Consider the following 13,685-nt stretch of genomic DNA (forward strand, 5'->3'; position numbering starts at 1 on the left):
TGACGTCATCCACATGCGCAGAGGTCCTGTGTCTGTTGGATCAGCGTGTGTCCCCTACACATCCAATCGACCTCCTTTGCATTGCTCTCTGTTTTTTAAACATGTCCCGCTATCTGTCGCTGGCCCGGGTCACACTCGGACTCTCCAGGACCAAATCTGTGAGTGTGCCGTGTATGGCACGAGGGCTCAGCACGCGCGCCATCCAGCAGCAGCTCTCGTGCTGTGGAGGTAAGCAAGCCTCAGTCAGTGTGACGCAATCTTTTATAGCTGCGACAGCGGACATCTCTGATTAAATGCATGTCTGTGCATTCCCCTTCACAACAGGTTATAATCGGACTCAACTGCAGAAATGGAGCAGTCGGCCCAGAGTGTGGGGCGCAAGCCTCTCAATCAACCCACATTTTTATTACAGCACCCAGCAAGCAGAGCAAGAGCCCGAGGAAGAGCCCCTACACACCATCATCAGTGATACAGAAGCCGTCCAAGGTACAGCCTCAATGCAAAATCGGTTCCAATCCATATAACACATTTGCAACATTTAAGAATACATTTTGACCTCTCCAGGTTCCTCTTCAAAACATGAATTTCAGGCAGAGACCAAGAAGCTGCTGGACATTGTTGCCAGATCTCTGTACTCAGAAAAAGAAGTGAGTTTGACATAGGACTATAGTCATGTTGTATCCAAGTGCTTTCCTAAACCTATCATAAATATGCTAGGTTTTCATTAGGGAGTTGATCTCTAATGGAAGTGATGCTCTGGAAAAACTACGGCACAAGCTTATGACAGCAGGTGGAGAGACTGCCCCAATGGAGATCCATCTGAAGACTGACGCCAACCAAGGCACATTCACCATCCAGGTTTGCCTCATAGTGTTTACTGTGCCACTCGAAGTTATATGTAAATTAAACTGAAATACACAGCCTTTTCAGAGTATTAGAGTTTAGAAACACAGAATCAGAATAAACTGCGTTGTCGGTGAACAAAGCTCACAAACTAGGAAATTGCTTGGGTGTTATGGTGCAGCATTAAACAAAGATTAATAATATAAAATTAAACAGTAAGGACATGCAAGGTAAATGTATGTAACATAGTAAAAATAGACTTGATATACAGTACAAACTATACAGGAATGCACCAATCCAGCTTTTTCAGTTCCAATACCAATTTGGATACTATGGGTTTAACTATCTGCCGATATCATCCAATGCCAGGGCAGAGACTGAAAACGGCATTTATTTCCTTTAAACTAAAATAAAGTAAGACAACACTGATCCAAGTATTTTATTTAGCTGTTATTTATCTCTCTCTCTTAAAAATAATCTTTGAGACTTTTTGAACCAACTATGACCAGTTAATTGTCTTTACATCAATGTATATGCCCAACCAGGTTATCGATTGAACAGATATTTGGAGGCTGGTATCTGATCCAGCAAATTTTCTGTATCAGCACTGAAAGCAGGTATGAACCTGTATTGTTGCAGGTTAATTACAGTTCATTAGTTCAGGACATCAAACAGTCGAGGTAGTGTCACATAAAGTTATTTTAAAGCCCTCTCCACACATGGTTATATGGCTTTCAATGAACCTAAGAAATCTTAAAAAACTGTATTGAGACCAAGAGGAAGGTATAACAGTTCCTGACAAAACAGCTACTGCATTGGAGAATGCACCAACATTGCTGTGAGATCTACTCAGGATCCCAGCTAAACTGCACAAGTAGGGGTGCTGAGGATAGAGCACCACCCCCTGCTGGAAAACTAGGGATCTGCAGTCATCTGGATCTAATCTGGGCAAAACTAGACCTATTCCAAACAGATGAGATTGAATCGGCAATAATCTGCAATAAACTGTTATCTTGAAGGTTAAACTGTAAAGTAAACCTTATATGCGGTGTGCTAACCTCTGTGCACTGAGCAGTGGCAGCTGAGTGACAGCAACTCTTTATTTTGTGGCGGACTTTTGGCAAAAGAACAGAAAAGGATCTTGAAAATATTGACGAGGATTAAGAAGAAGAAATAAACGTGGATGCCTAAAATTTTGGACTTTGCTGGAGTTACAGTCTGGATTTAAATTGTACAGCTTGTGTTTGGTTAAAATGAGTGCATCAGGACTAAATGTTTAGAAAGTGAGAAAAGACAAGCGTGGGGCAAAACCACATAACCCCTGTCTCATAACTGAATATTTGGCTTCATCTGAGCAGGACAGCATCGCAGTGAGTAAAACTGATGGAGTTAGACTGTCGTTCCTGTTTATGTGCTGTACACAGATGTGTGTAAAGACATCAGGCGCTGCTTGTTGTGATGTTGAAGAGCAGATCGTGCTGGTGGACATGGATGTATTGGGCTCAGCAGTAACACACACATGAGGAGTGTGCAGTCAGATTGATTAAGAACAATAGGCTACGTGTTGCTGCCATAATGCTATATGCTACAGTATTCAGGTTTGGCATATGTCCTGTGGACCATTACCAAAAGAGTGGGAACATTGTTTTCACGTGTAGAGGGTTTCGTTATTTCTTTTATCTCTTACCTTCCAAGTCTATGGTGCATATAGAGAGTAAGGGCACTGACACTGTCCCCAAACTGCAGCATACGCTTATTTGGCATGTATCCCACGATCGCATGTGTCCAGAAGCTATTTGCGTTGGTTGAGGAAGCTGACAGTATAAACACAAGATCTCATCTTCCTTAGAAAAAAATTTTAATCTCTGAACCCCCTTCCAAAATCAAGCCAATAATAACTCCTTTAAAGATGGTGAAGTACAGATCTTGGCAGAGGGGAGGATATCAGGAAAGACAATCCCTTACCAGAGCAGAGCCAACTGAAGAAGCTACTTGAATGGCAAAATGTATTTTAAAACTTTGATACGTTTTTTGTTTTTTTTTGTACTGCAAAATTCAAGATTCTTTTGTTATTTTAAAGAAATTTTATTCTGATACAGGATACAGGGGTTGGAATGAACCAAACAGAGCTGGTAGAGAACTTGGGAACTATTGCTCGTTCTGGCTCAAAGGTATTTAATATGCAATATATATTTCAGTTTATGTCTAAAGAAACTGTCAGTCAATTTTATAACAAACATTATTCTCTCTAGGCTTTCTTAGATGCCCTTCAGAACCAGGCAGAGGCCAGCAGCACCATTATTGGTCAGTTTGGAGTGGGCTTTTACTCTGCCTTTATGGTAGCGGATCGCGTGGATGTGTATTCACACACTGCAGACCCGGACTCACCAGGATACAAGTGGTCCTCCGATGGGTGAGACACAAGTGAAAATTAAAGACAGAACAAAATCAATAGATGTCAGCATTTTATCTTTCTGTTTTGCAGCTCAGGTGTTTTTGAGATTGCTGAAGCCAGTGGGGTTCAACAAGGCACCAAAATTGTGCTTCACCTTAAAGACGACTGCAAAGAGTTTTCTCATGAGGATAGAGTTAAAGGTGACATCCTGGACTGTGGTTGGCTGGTCAGACCTGTTTGCATTGAACTTAGCATTGTCTAAACATGATTTTATTTACAGAGGTTGTGACAAAGTACAGTAACTTTGTGAGTTTCCCAATTTTCCTGAATGGACGAAGGCTGAATACGCTACAGGTTGGTGATCCTATTTGGTTCCGCAATGTAAAAAGTACAATAAAAAAGTGTGCGAAACATATTTCACACGGGTTTATGCATCTTTATTTTAGGCACTGTGGATGATGGAACCAAAGGAAATCAGTGAGTGGCAGCATGAGGAGTTTTACCGCTATGTAGCCCAAGCTTATGATAAACCACGCTACACCCTGCACTACCGCGCTGATGCCCCGCTCAACATCAGAAGCATCTTTTATGTCCCAGAGGCGGTGAGAAACTTTTAAAATATTTATCTTAAGGTGGTTCTAAGAGGGTAATGGTGGGCACATTATATGGCCAGTAAAAATTAGAAAACGTGAAGTCTGATCCTCAAAACACCTCTTGACATGTGTCAAGTTAATCAGTGCATTTCAACAGTAATTATAACCTCAAACTTTGATATTTTTTCTTTCATTTTTGTCTTTGCCACATTAGTTTGCCCTTTCTTGCACGATTTTCCTTGTCAAAACCTACTGCAGTGTCAGCAATCAGAAAGTAATCTGATTAGTCACATCAGATGTAAGCGTTTCCATGGCATTTCAATAATTTGATAACTCCACAAATGGTTGATGATTAGATTTTTGGTGTGCATATAGACATAACCAGTGTCCTCAACAGAAACCCAGCATGTTTGATGTGAGCAGGGAAATGGGCTCTAGTGTGGCCCTATACAGCAGAAAGGTCTTGATCCAGACGAAAGCCACAGACATCTTACCAAAGTGGCTGCGCTTCCTGAGAGGTGTGTGTTGTGACAAATACTCGTTCAAAGATCAACGCACATGAAGTTTTAACATTCTGATGTTGCGGATGTGCAGGTGTGGTGGACAGTGAGGACATCCCTCTGAATTTGAGCAGAGAGCTTCTTCAGGAGAGTGCACTCATCAGGTACAAAATTTCATGTTACTTGTTGCTTTTAGCTTCCTGTTGATAGGCGCCATTTTGAGTACTTTCCACCATTCAAAAGAGATGGATATAGGTATATAAAGAATTTTTTTTATTGCTCTGGCATCTGTAATTCTAAAATCTCATAATTTTAAGCTCCCAGATGGGGGACAAATAGATATTTGGATATTTGATCCAAAAGGAAAACTGACAAACACAAACAGATTTCTAATGATTTCTGTGTCTCTGCCCTTGAACTCATTTTATAGCCACACAATCATGCATATTAACATTAGTAATTTTACCTGTCCTATTAAATATTATAGACCTGTAGAATGTGATGTGATTTGAAACACAGTGATCTACATATGCTTGGTAAACACTGGCTTTCTTGTTTCAGAAAACTGCGCGACGTGCTCCAGCAAAGAGTCATTCGTTTCCTCCTGGATCAGAGCAAGAAGGAGCCAGAGAAGTACAGCAAGTTTTTTGAGGATTATGGCCTTTTCATGAGAGAGGGCATCGTCACCACACAGGAACAAGATGTCAAGGTGAGTGAGGGGCAGGTCTTCTAGTGATATTGTGTCTATAGTGAGCTGACCAATGTCTAAGTAATGTCAGTCACTAGCATTTTTCCAAATTGATTTGATTGATTTAAACAAAGGTAAACAACTGACTTGTAACTCAGGTAATAGGTGGCATTCAGGGGTGGGTGCTGCATTTTTTTAAGAAAAGAAATAACTTGTTGCGCAGTGTACTTTCAAGTGACAAATACAGTTCCAGTGTTTGATTACCTTAAGCTTTCTAATACTAGTGAGGGAATATAAAATGACCTTTAAATTTTCATTAGTTTATCATTATTAACAAAGAATACATGGGACCTTTCCCTGTGTTTTTGTTTCATGTGAGTAGTTCCAGTAATTCTAGAGAAATTAACCATGAATCAGATAAAAGCATGTGCAGTTTGGCAGTTAGGTGCACTACGTACGTTTCTTTTCTTGTGAAAATTGTATCATACTCTTTCCATAGTAGGGTATAAGGTGTCTTTCATTTATTCAACTACAGGCTGTAATGCCAAACAGTACTTGGTTTCAGACCCTCCATGTAATGCCAAAGACTTAAAGGTTTTACTACAGGAAGTTTTGAATCTCATGATGTTTTGTGAACATAAGGTTGGTGCCCCTTTTTTGCAAACACAGGGGGGTAGAGCAATTCTCTCATAAACCTGGGGTGAAGGTTCAGTTTCTTGCAGCGGATCCTGTCAGGAGAAACCAGCTTAAATAATTACGTTTATACCACCCAGGTATAAAGGGTATTTTATACTAGCTTAAAATGATCTGTGACTTTCACTTTAGTCATTTGAAGTTATTGTAGATTGTTTTGTAGTGCTGCCACCGGAAGCGGCTAGTTTGCACTCTCTCGTCCTCTCTCCACATGTTTCTTTCTTCCCCAGATCACTGCTGAGGAAAATATGGGAGGTGTTCAGTCATTTAGAGCTTAAAACCAAGAAAGTTTTAAACAGCAAATTGTCTGAAAATTCATGACTGTTCATTTTGATTCAATAGGAGGACATTGCAAAGCTCTTGAGATTTGAGTCGTCTGCTCTGCCAGCGGGTCAGCAGACCAACCTCACGGAGTACGCCTCCCGCATGAAGGCTGGCACACGCAACATCTACTACCTGTGCGCCCCCAACCGCCACCTGGCAGAACACTCGCCCTACTACGAGGCCATGAAGCAAAAGGACATGGAGGTGAGAGCTAAAGTGCATAGATCACACCAATTCTTTGCTTCTTTTATTCTCCCATGATCCCTGTAATAATATTGCATACTCATTTTCCTATGAATTTGCACAGGTGCTGTTTTGCTACGAGCAGTTTGATGAGCTGACACTGCTCCATCTTAGAGAATTTGATAAGAAGAAGTTGATCTCGGTAGAGACGGACATAGTTGTGGATCATTACAAAGAGGAGAAGTTCCAGGACACGAAACCTGGTCTGTTTGTATTTATGTATTTCTCTATTTATTATGCTTGTCATAACAAAGCTTGAAGTGTGATATATTGCTATATAAAGATATTGCAATATATGGAAAGATAAGTTGGTATCTTGACAGAATTATGTGTATTGAAAATTCATTTTCATTTTCCTATCAACTCAGAATCCGAGCGCCTCACACAGGAGCAGGCCGATGACCTCATGGCTTGGATGAGGAACGTTCTTGGTCCTCGAGTCACCAACATTAAAGTAAATAATATATACTTTTTATATTTGTTGTCATTTAATTCTAAAGTAAGCTTTATCAAATAATCAGATGCATATTTTTGGTGTTCTAGGTCACTCCACGCCTGGACACACATCCAGCCATGATCACAGTGTTGGAAATGGGAGCAGCCCGACACTTCTTGCGAACACAACAGTTGGCTCGCAGTGCAGAGGAGAGGGCCCAGATACTGCAGCCCACCTTAGAAATTAATGCAGGGTAATTTTACTTCTGTGCTTTTAAAATATTATTTAGATATGTTTAATTCACTTACATTTTTTTCCCCCAGACATGACCTCATAAAGAAGTTACATGAACTGAAGGATTCAAACTCTGATCTGGCTGGACTGTTACTAGAACAGGTAATATGACTAGACATAGTTTTTCATAACTTTCCTTAAATTATAACAGTGTGACTTTCTTTTTTTTGACATATCAGATATAAGAAAACATAATCTCTTTAACTAACATTTCAGAATGGTTTTACATTCCTCTGTGCTTCGCAGATTTATGACAATGCGATGATTGCAGCAGGCCTGAACGATGATCCCAGGCCGATGATTTCTCGCCTCAATGAGCTGCTAACCAAAGCTCTGGAGAAGCATTGAGACACTGTACATACAGACTCTACTTAGGTTTATTATTATTAGTCACTTTGAGGAGGACAGTGGCACATGGACTGAGAACGCACAGCTGAAGAGGTGACCTGTCTCTCAAAGGCCAAAGATATTCTTTGGTATTTATCTGAAATGAAAGCTGTCTTACTTCTATTGGATGTATTCATTGTGGTCATAAGGAAGCAATACTGAAGTAAAAAGTCTGTTAATGTAAAATGGAGGCAGCAGTACTGCAACTCAATTATGATATGTCCTTTTCTAATTGTATTTTTTCCTATTGTAAGATCATCTTGAGTAAAGAAGCATCTTTGCTCCTTGAAACTTGCCCCTGCTTAAAATGAGACGGTAAAGTCAATTTATGAAATGCTAAGGAGAAGACTTGAGATTATGCTTGCTCCTTCTTTTGTTAATGCCATTAAATTGACGTACTTGCTTACATTAATATAATGTAACTGAAATACTTTTGGTACAACTAGATAAAACGTAGGGTTAGTGAATATAACTTTATGCATTCTGGTTAGCAGCCAATGTGCCTATGTTTTCTTGGATCTTTTCCAGTTGTGAGGTCACCACAGCAAACATTAGCATCCTAACAAACTGTTTGCCTAATTTGAAATTTATTTTACCAACTTCAACCCTTCACCATTATGGCATAAACACTATAGACCTGATGACTAAACTTAGAAATAACTGTCATAGCACAAAACAAACTGTAAAAATTATAATATGGTTAAACATGAATAACAAAGCTTTTTGTAAAACATGTTTTACTGCATTTTACTCCCATCAAAAAAATGACCTGAAAGGAGGTGTGCTGCATATCATCAGGCCAGTCCCACAGTCAGCGACCCAGCACTGTCCATACATCTGATCCACATAAGACCATTCAGATCTCTAGCACGTCCTGGCAAAGGCACACAACATGAACATGAATGTCTCTTCAGTCACATGAGTCACAGATGCCATAACAGTGTCAGGAGAGCTTGTCTATGTTGGCGAGGAAACGCTGTGCCCACCATTCATCGAGGTCGATGGGAACAAAGTCTAGAAAAAGAACAAAGAAAAATGAAAAAAAATACTTAACTGATGAAATATCATTATCTTAATATAATATTAATATCCTGTAAAATAAGTTACATTTGTTAAGTGTTGTGTATTGTCAGTTGCCTAACTCCTTTTCACTTTGTTAATCAAATAGTTGCATACAAGTTTGTAATTAACTCATGTTTGACTGCCCCCTAGTGACGACTTGCAGAAGTCAGTGCAAGTTTTGTTCTACATTGTAGATCATTGTTCTGCTCAGGGCCGGCCCAGCCTATAAGCAGACTAAGCAGCTGCTTAGGGCCCCAAGGCCACCAGAGGACCCCCAAGAGCTCATATATTTATATTGAAAATAATAAATCAAGTTTTATTGGGCACAAGACTTGTGTGTTTACAGCAGCCTAAATATCCCTCAATTATATTAGTTTTATATCTATAGCAGCAAAAGTAGCAAGCAAAATGTAGCGCGCTGCTACATTAGTTTTTGAACTGGAACACATTAAAATCCAAAATCCGAAGAAAAAATGTCTAGAATTTTAAAAATCTTGACTCCCCTTATATGTTTGTGTTCTGTTCTTATGACATTCTGGATGTTTTCAGTCTGATGTTGGTCATATAAACACAAATACAATTGTACAAGATGATGAGAGCAGAGCCATAATGTCAAATGTGAATCACCAATTGCTGAGCCAGGAGGCATCCGCTGCTGGGGGCCCCAGAGACAAATTCAGCTTAGGGCCCCCTGAAAGCTAGGGCCGGCCCTGGTTCTGTTGATTCTTAATCACATGCTATTTGAGCATACAGTGATTTGGGTAAAACACATTTCTTACTCTTCATGTGTGGACTTGGAGTTTCCTCCTCGTACTGGATTGGCATCTGGGCTACCTCTGCTGCTTGAGTTGAGCAGTTATCCACCACTTCTTGCCAGGCTAAGGAACAAAAAAGTTTGATTTGAAACATTCAAGTTCAGTGCTCAGATTCAGTATCATGGGAAGAAAGCAAGTTTTGTCTAGAATGGCAAAACACTTCCATGAGGACAGGTCACTCCATTAAGATGTTTTGGGAATACAAACTGAAGGATTATGATGTTAATAACATTGTTTGGAATGTGGGAAAAGCAAACCAAGCACATGTAGTATGAGTGTTTGTTTAGATGTCCATATGCACTATTTAGCCTATAAAGCAAATATAACCTAAATATTTCTGTAATAAGATTACAAACACTATGTTCATGTACTACACTATAAGAAACTTTTTCCGGTGTCTAATGCTCTGTCTGTCCTTGTCTGCCCTGTCTGTACACGTCAAGGTCCCTCGAGATGTTAATAATGTGGCTTTTCTGAATATAATATAACAAAGACAACTTCTCTCTGAAAAGAAGAGCTGCAAAATTGGGTCACTGACCAGATTAAACTGTTGATACGGACTTAACTTTTTTGTTCCATTTCCAAAAGCAGACAACAGACTGCCTCTTTCTCATAGACCCTAAATTCTGCTTATTTTGCCACATGTCCTCCTCATGTGATACTGAATGTGGGTGTGAATGGAGCTCTTTGCTAGGTGCCTGGATATCAGTGTCATAGCAGCTGTGTTGGGTGAGGCCTGACAGACAGGGAGGGTGGAACAGCACCTCTTTTTTGGCATTTACTACTACTACTACTACTACGGTTTTATTGTCTTACCTTCATAGACAAACCTAACGTTGTCCTCATGTGCGGGGGTGAAACTGTCCTGCTGCTGGTTATCAGTGTTGAGAGCTGGAGCAGGGTGATGGTACTTCTTTCCATTCAGGCGGTTGAAAACTATCTTGGGTGCTGGAAGACTAAGAGCAAAGTATAAAAGACACAAGTTTAATAAAGTTGTGCAAAGCTATTTATGTACCATTGCAACAACTGAATGAAGGTCCATGGGCCACCTTGGCTTTGCAAGGTCACATGGAAACAGCACAGAAGGCAGAGCTGGCCTTGAGAAAAGAATTTAAATATTTGTAATCTTTTGACAGATGCTGCCTTTGTTTGGAAGATAGTCTACCTGTTATTTCAACTCTTAAAAGCTTTAAAATATGCTGTCAAATCAGTACTCACTCAGGCATGCTCGATGAAGTCTGCTTGTGCTTGAAATCGTTTATTTTGTTGTCCAGTTGTTGCGTAGGCCCTAGTGAGAGACAGAACATCTTTAACACTACATACTTGACAATGAACATAAAGTGCAATGTAAAAGTATTGAAAGTATGCAGCAGGCCTACCTGTATTACCGGTGCGTCGCTGCGTAACCAATTTGCTGGGACCTCTGGTAATAGTGTACATAATGCACTGGGAAAGTCACCTGGAAACTTTGGCCAAGTCCAGATGGTGCACGGATCATGCAGAAGCGCAGACCTATTTATAAAGGCACTTTTGTAAACGGAAGAATTCGCAACAGAAAGACAGAGCTTTAGAGCATAGAACTGGATAAGAGTTAGTAACCGGTCAAGAACCACATGGGTATTGTGACGGGACAATGTCATAGAGCGCAGAGGAACAGCAGCTGTCATAAACGTCCCCACCACGCCTCCCAGCACGACTTAAAGGGACAGGGACTTAAAGAGACAGGGCCTTAACCTAATGGGACTTAGGTTAAGACAGAAAACTCCAGGACGCTTTCATATACAGCAAACATGGGTTTTTTTTTTAAGAGTCACCTATTATTGGCATTTAAACACATTTAAAAACAATGTATGTGCATGGAAAACATGTAAACAAAACGCTGTAGTGGTCTATAAAAGTTGTACTCAAAGGAATCGGTGTTAAACCAGGCTAAGGGCGTGTTCACACATTCACAACATTAAAACAGGAACTAAACCAGAACTAAATCTAAAAATAAGCCTGAACTAGACCAGGACTAAACAAGGACTCGGGGGGAAAAAACAACAACAAAAAACTAACAAAAATGGCCACATCAAGACAAACATGGACTCAGGCCAAATTATAACAAAGTGTGAACAAGTATTAAAGGCAATGTGACAGCCTCAGGACCAGGATAAAACTCTAGGACCTTGGATAATAAGGGGCCTTTAAACACTGTTACTTCAAGACACCTAAAAAAAAAAAAGGACAAATAAGGGATTTTGTTCAAAGTGGATTTATTTCTTTAAAAAGGCTAAATCAACTTTTATGAGCTCGTTCTGTTAACATAGAATTTAATCCTTTTTATTTAATATAAAGACTGAAATGTAAATAAATCATATAATCTTTCAACTTACACATGTATTATTACTTACCACTATTATTATCTAATAATGATGTTAACAGTCCTCTAGCAAACATTCGGTTAAGTATCCAATTTTCAATACATTTTGATAAAACTCTTTCTCCACAGCAGAGTTGACTGTCCAGCCCACCACCTCCACACTGCGTTGGGCCCAAAACTGCACATAATCCCTGACAAAAAGAGATACATTGGGTGAGTCATGGTAAATAGGATAAAGAGAATGATGAATACAAAGTAAATGTAACTCACAGCGATATAGAGTCTTTATGTACAAGAATAGCTGAGATTCCACAGAGTCTCCACAGTACATGATGATGGGCCCAGTCTAACACAACATCCAAAATGGCCGACCATATCTGTCCCCATCTGGATTTGTTCTGATCAGTGCCATTTTCAACTTGACTGAATCTCCAGGGCTGGTGTGAGAGAGCAGTCACTACACTCGGGTCAGTCTGACGCATCTGCAACAAGTGAAACAGACACGCTTAATCTAGAACCTAGAATTAGTTTTATACTTTGCCTTTTGTTACCTTGTAAATAACTTTGGGTTCAAATGAGGAAACAATGCTTGAATTGTGAAGACCTGGATACTTCTTATACAAGTGATGGAGAGCTGATGCAGCCTGTAAAATATATTTAAATATAACTTAAGCATTTAGGACCGATGGTAAGATCCCAGTTTGTGGTATATAGCTGATACATTTTTGAAACAAGATTAGAAGAGGCACATGATATATGTTATACAGGTATAACTTATACCACATACATACATACACACACAAATAAACAACAATTACAAAAATAAATCTCAATCATTGAACCAAATATAGGCCTATGAAAGTTCATTCAAATGACCTTTTCTGGGTCACCTCTAACGCCAAAGAAAATTGTCAGTTGGTGTTTTAGACATTCCTCCACTGCCTCCTGGAGAGTGGGCACCATCTCCACGCTGAACTTGTCTCTACAGAGAGAACAAAATGTTGTTAGTTCATGAAGCTGTCAGTAAACTGTTCATACACAGTAGGTCCTATAAAAGTGTGAGTTAATGCATACTTGAGCCTATGCCGTGCAGCAGCATCCAGAGTTCTTATCTGAGCAAAGCGCAGTTTGCTGAGTCGTCCGGAGCCATTGGTGGTGCGGTCCACAGTTTCATCGTGCATCAGAACAGCCACTCCATCTGCAGTGAATCTCAGGTCCAGCTGTACAGCACCAGCCCCATTTCTGCTGGCCTGCAACAAGATCAAGTCAAAACATGTCACAAAATGAACATATAGCCTACCCAGCATGAGTCATTTACTTCACAGCAGCTGCCCTCTTTAATGCTAATTAAAAGACCTCCAATATGAAAACATCCAAATGGTAATGGTGCGACTGAGGAAGGCAACAATGCATTTGAATTTCAACTTCCTACAGAAACTATGGCATCAGATGACTGGCAGCACTGTGGCATTATTCAGGCCAGCAAAAGGAATGTATGGTAGAATAGACTCAACATTTTCAGTTTTGGTAGTTGGATCCACCCATGCAGTAAAAAACAGCAAGAATACTGGATCAACTGCTTAAGAAAATGAAAGCCTATTACTCTGCATGTCCAAACGCACTGAGGCGCTGGGCAGTATGTGAGCATCAAATACGAAACACTGCCATTAAACCGGAGGGACTTAACAACATTAATCGAGTTTGGACCTCTCTGATGGCAGATAGCGTGTTCTCTGGAGCGTCGTGACCGCCCCCGCGATGCGCCACCACCAGGACCCTGCCGACAGAAGCCCGCGGCCGCAGCACTTTCCCGGCCTGCTCCGCGGGCAGCGGGGCGAACCGGAACATCGTGATGAAGACGAACATGGAGACAGTGAGCAGAGAGGCTACAGAGGGGCTCCTCGTCCCCAACAAGACCAACAAAAACAACGACGAGTAGCACATCAAATCTTCTCCCATTTGTAGCATTATGGATAAAAATGAAGAGATATTTTGGTTAAATGTCAAGCCATATGCAGTGTGCACTACGTGAACATGTGGCACAGAGCAC

At 40.4% G+C, this 13,685-nt stretch overlaps 3 protein-coding genes across 3 annotated transcripts; 1 reads left to right on the plus strand and 2 right to left on the minus strand.

The window, feature by feature from the left end:
- The first annotated feature begins 17 nt into the window (after positions 1–17).
- trap1 (TNF receptor-associated protein 1) lies at positions 18–8,118 on the plus strand. Its single transcript, XM_033970993.2, has 18 exons — positions 18–228; positions 325–486; positions 565–647; positions 718–858; positions 2,943–3,014; positions 3,096–3,256; positions 3,329–3,438; positions 3,519–3,592; positions 3,685–3,840; positions 4,229–4,349; positions 4,426–4,495; positions 4,893–5,040; positions 6,055–6,240; positions 6,344–6,482; positions 6,648–6,733; positions 6,823–6,968; positions 7,039–7,111; positions 7,256–8,118. The coding sequence occupies exons 1-18, from the start codon at positions 102–104 to the stop codon at positions 7,355–7,357; spliced, it is 2,157 nt and encodes a 718-aa protein (XP_033826884.1). The 5' UTR covers positions 18–101; the 3' UTR covers positions 7,358–8,118.
- An 88-nt stretch (positions 8,119–8,206) lies between these two features.
- LOC117374889 (MAPK regulated corepressor interacting protein 2-like) lies at positions 8,207–10,845 on the minus strand. The gene is made up of 5 exons (XM_033971094.2): positions 10,653–10,845; positions 10,492–10,561; positions 10,090–10,229; positions 9,238–9,336; positions 8,207–8,410 (listed from the first exon to the last, which is right to left on the minus strand). Exons 1-5 carry the CDS (start codon positions 10,711–10,713, stop codon positions 8,340–8,342), a joined length of 441 nt encoding a protein of 146 aa, XP_033826985.1. The 5' UTR covers positions 10,714–10,845; the 3' UTR covers positions 8,207–8,339.
- A 673-nt stretch (positions 10,846–11,518) lies between these two features.
- Positions 11,519–13,614, minus strand: LOC117375138 (glycerophosphodiester phosphodiesterase 1-like). Its single transcript, XM_033971396.2, has 6 exons — positions 13,343–13,614; positions 12,710–12,885; positions 12,512–12,617; positions 12,187–12,279; positions 11,906–12,117; positions 11,519–11,826 (listed from the first exon to the last, which is right to left on the minus strand). The coding sequence occupies exons 1-6, from the start codon at positions 13,601–13,603 to the stop codon at positions 11,691–11,693; spliced, it is 984 nt and encodes a 327-aa protein (XP_033827287.1). The 5' UTR covers positions 13,604–13,614; the 3' UTR covers positions 11,519–11,690.
- Between the last annotated feature and the right edge of the window lie 71 nt (positions 13,615–13,685).

The sequence above is a fragment of the Periophthalmus magnuspinnatus genome, chromosome 8 (genome assembly GCF_009829125.3).
Source record: "Periophthalmus magnuspinnatus isolate fPerMag1 chromosome 8, fPerMag1.2.pri, whole genome shotgun sequence".
NCBI classification, from domain to species: domain Eukaryota; kingdom Metazoa; phylum Chordata; class Actinopteri; order Gobiiformes; family Gobiidae; genus Periophthalmus; species Periophthalmus magnuspinnatus.

Excerpts from the sequence above, each read along its gene's own strand:
- LOC117375138 (XM_033971396.2), bottom strand. The coding sequence starts at position 13,603 with ATGCTACAAATGGGAGAAGATTTGATGTGCTACTCGTCGTTGTTTTTG. Across the intron at positions 12,886-13,342 it reads CGCTATCTGCCATCAGAGAG|GCCAGCAGAAATGGGGCTGG; the intron begins GTCCAAACTCGA and ends ATCTTGTTGCAG. Across the intron at positions 12,118-12,186 it reads AACCCAAAGTTATTTACAAG|ATGCGTCAGACTGACCCGAG; the intron begins GTAACAAAAGGC and ends CACTTGTTGCAG.
- trap1 (XM_033970993.2), top strand. The coding sequence starts at position 102 with ATGTCCCGCTATCTGTCGCTGGCCCGGGTCACACTCGGACTCTCCAGG. Across the intron at positions 229-324 it reads GCAGCTCTCGTGCTGTGGAG|GTTATAATCGGACTCAACTG; the intron begins GTAAGCAAGCCT and ends CCTTCACAACAG. Across the intron at positions 3,015-3,095 it reads TTGCTCGTTCTGGCTCAAAG|GCTTTCTTAGATGCCCTTCA; the intron begins GTATTTAATATG and ends TATTCTCTCTAG.
- LOC117374889 (XM_033971094.2), bottom strand. The coding sequence starts at position 10,713 with ATGTACACTATTACCAGAGGTCCCAGCAAATTGGTTACGCAGCGACGC. Across the intron at positions 10,562-10,652 it reads GCGACGCACCGGTAATACAG|GGCCTACGCAACAACTGGAC; the intron begins GTAGGCCTGCTG and ends GTCTCTCACTAG. Across the intron at positions 10,230-10,491 it reads ACTTCATCGAGCATGCCTGA|TCTTCCAGCACCCAAGATAG; the intron begins GTGAGTACTGAT and ends CTTTGCTCTTAG.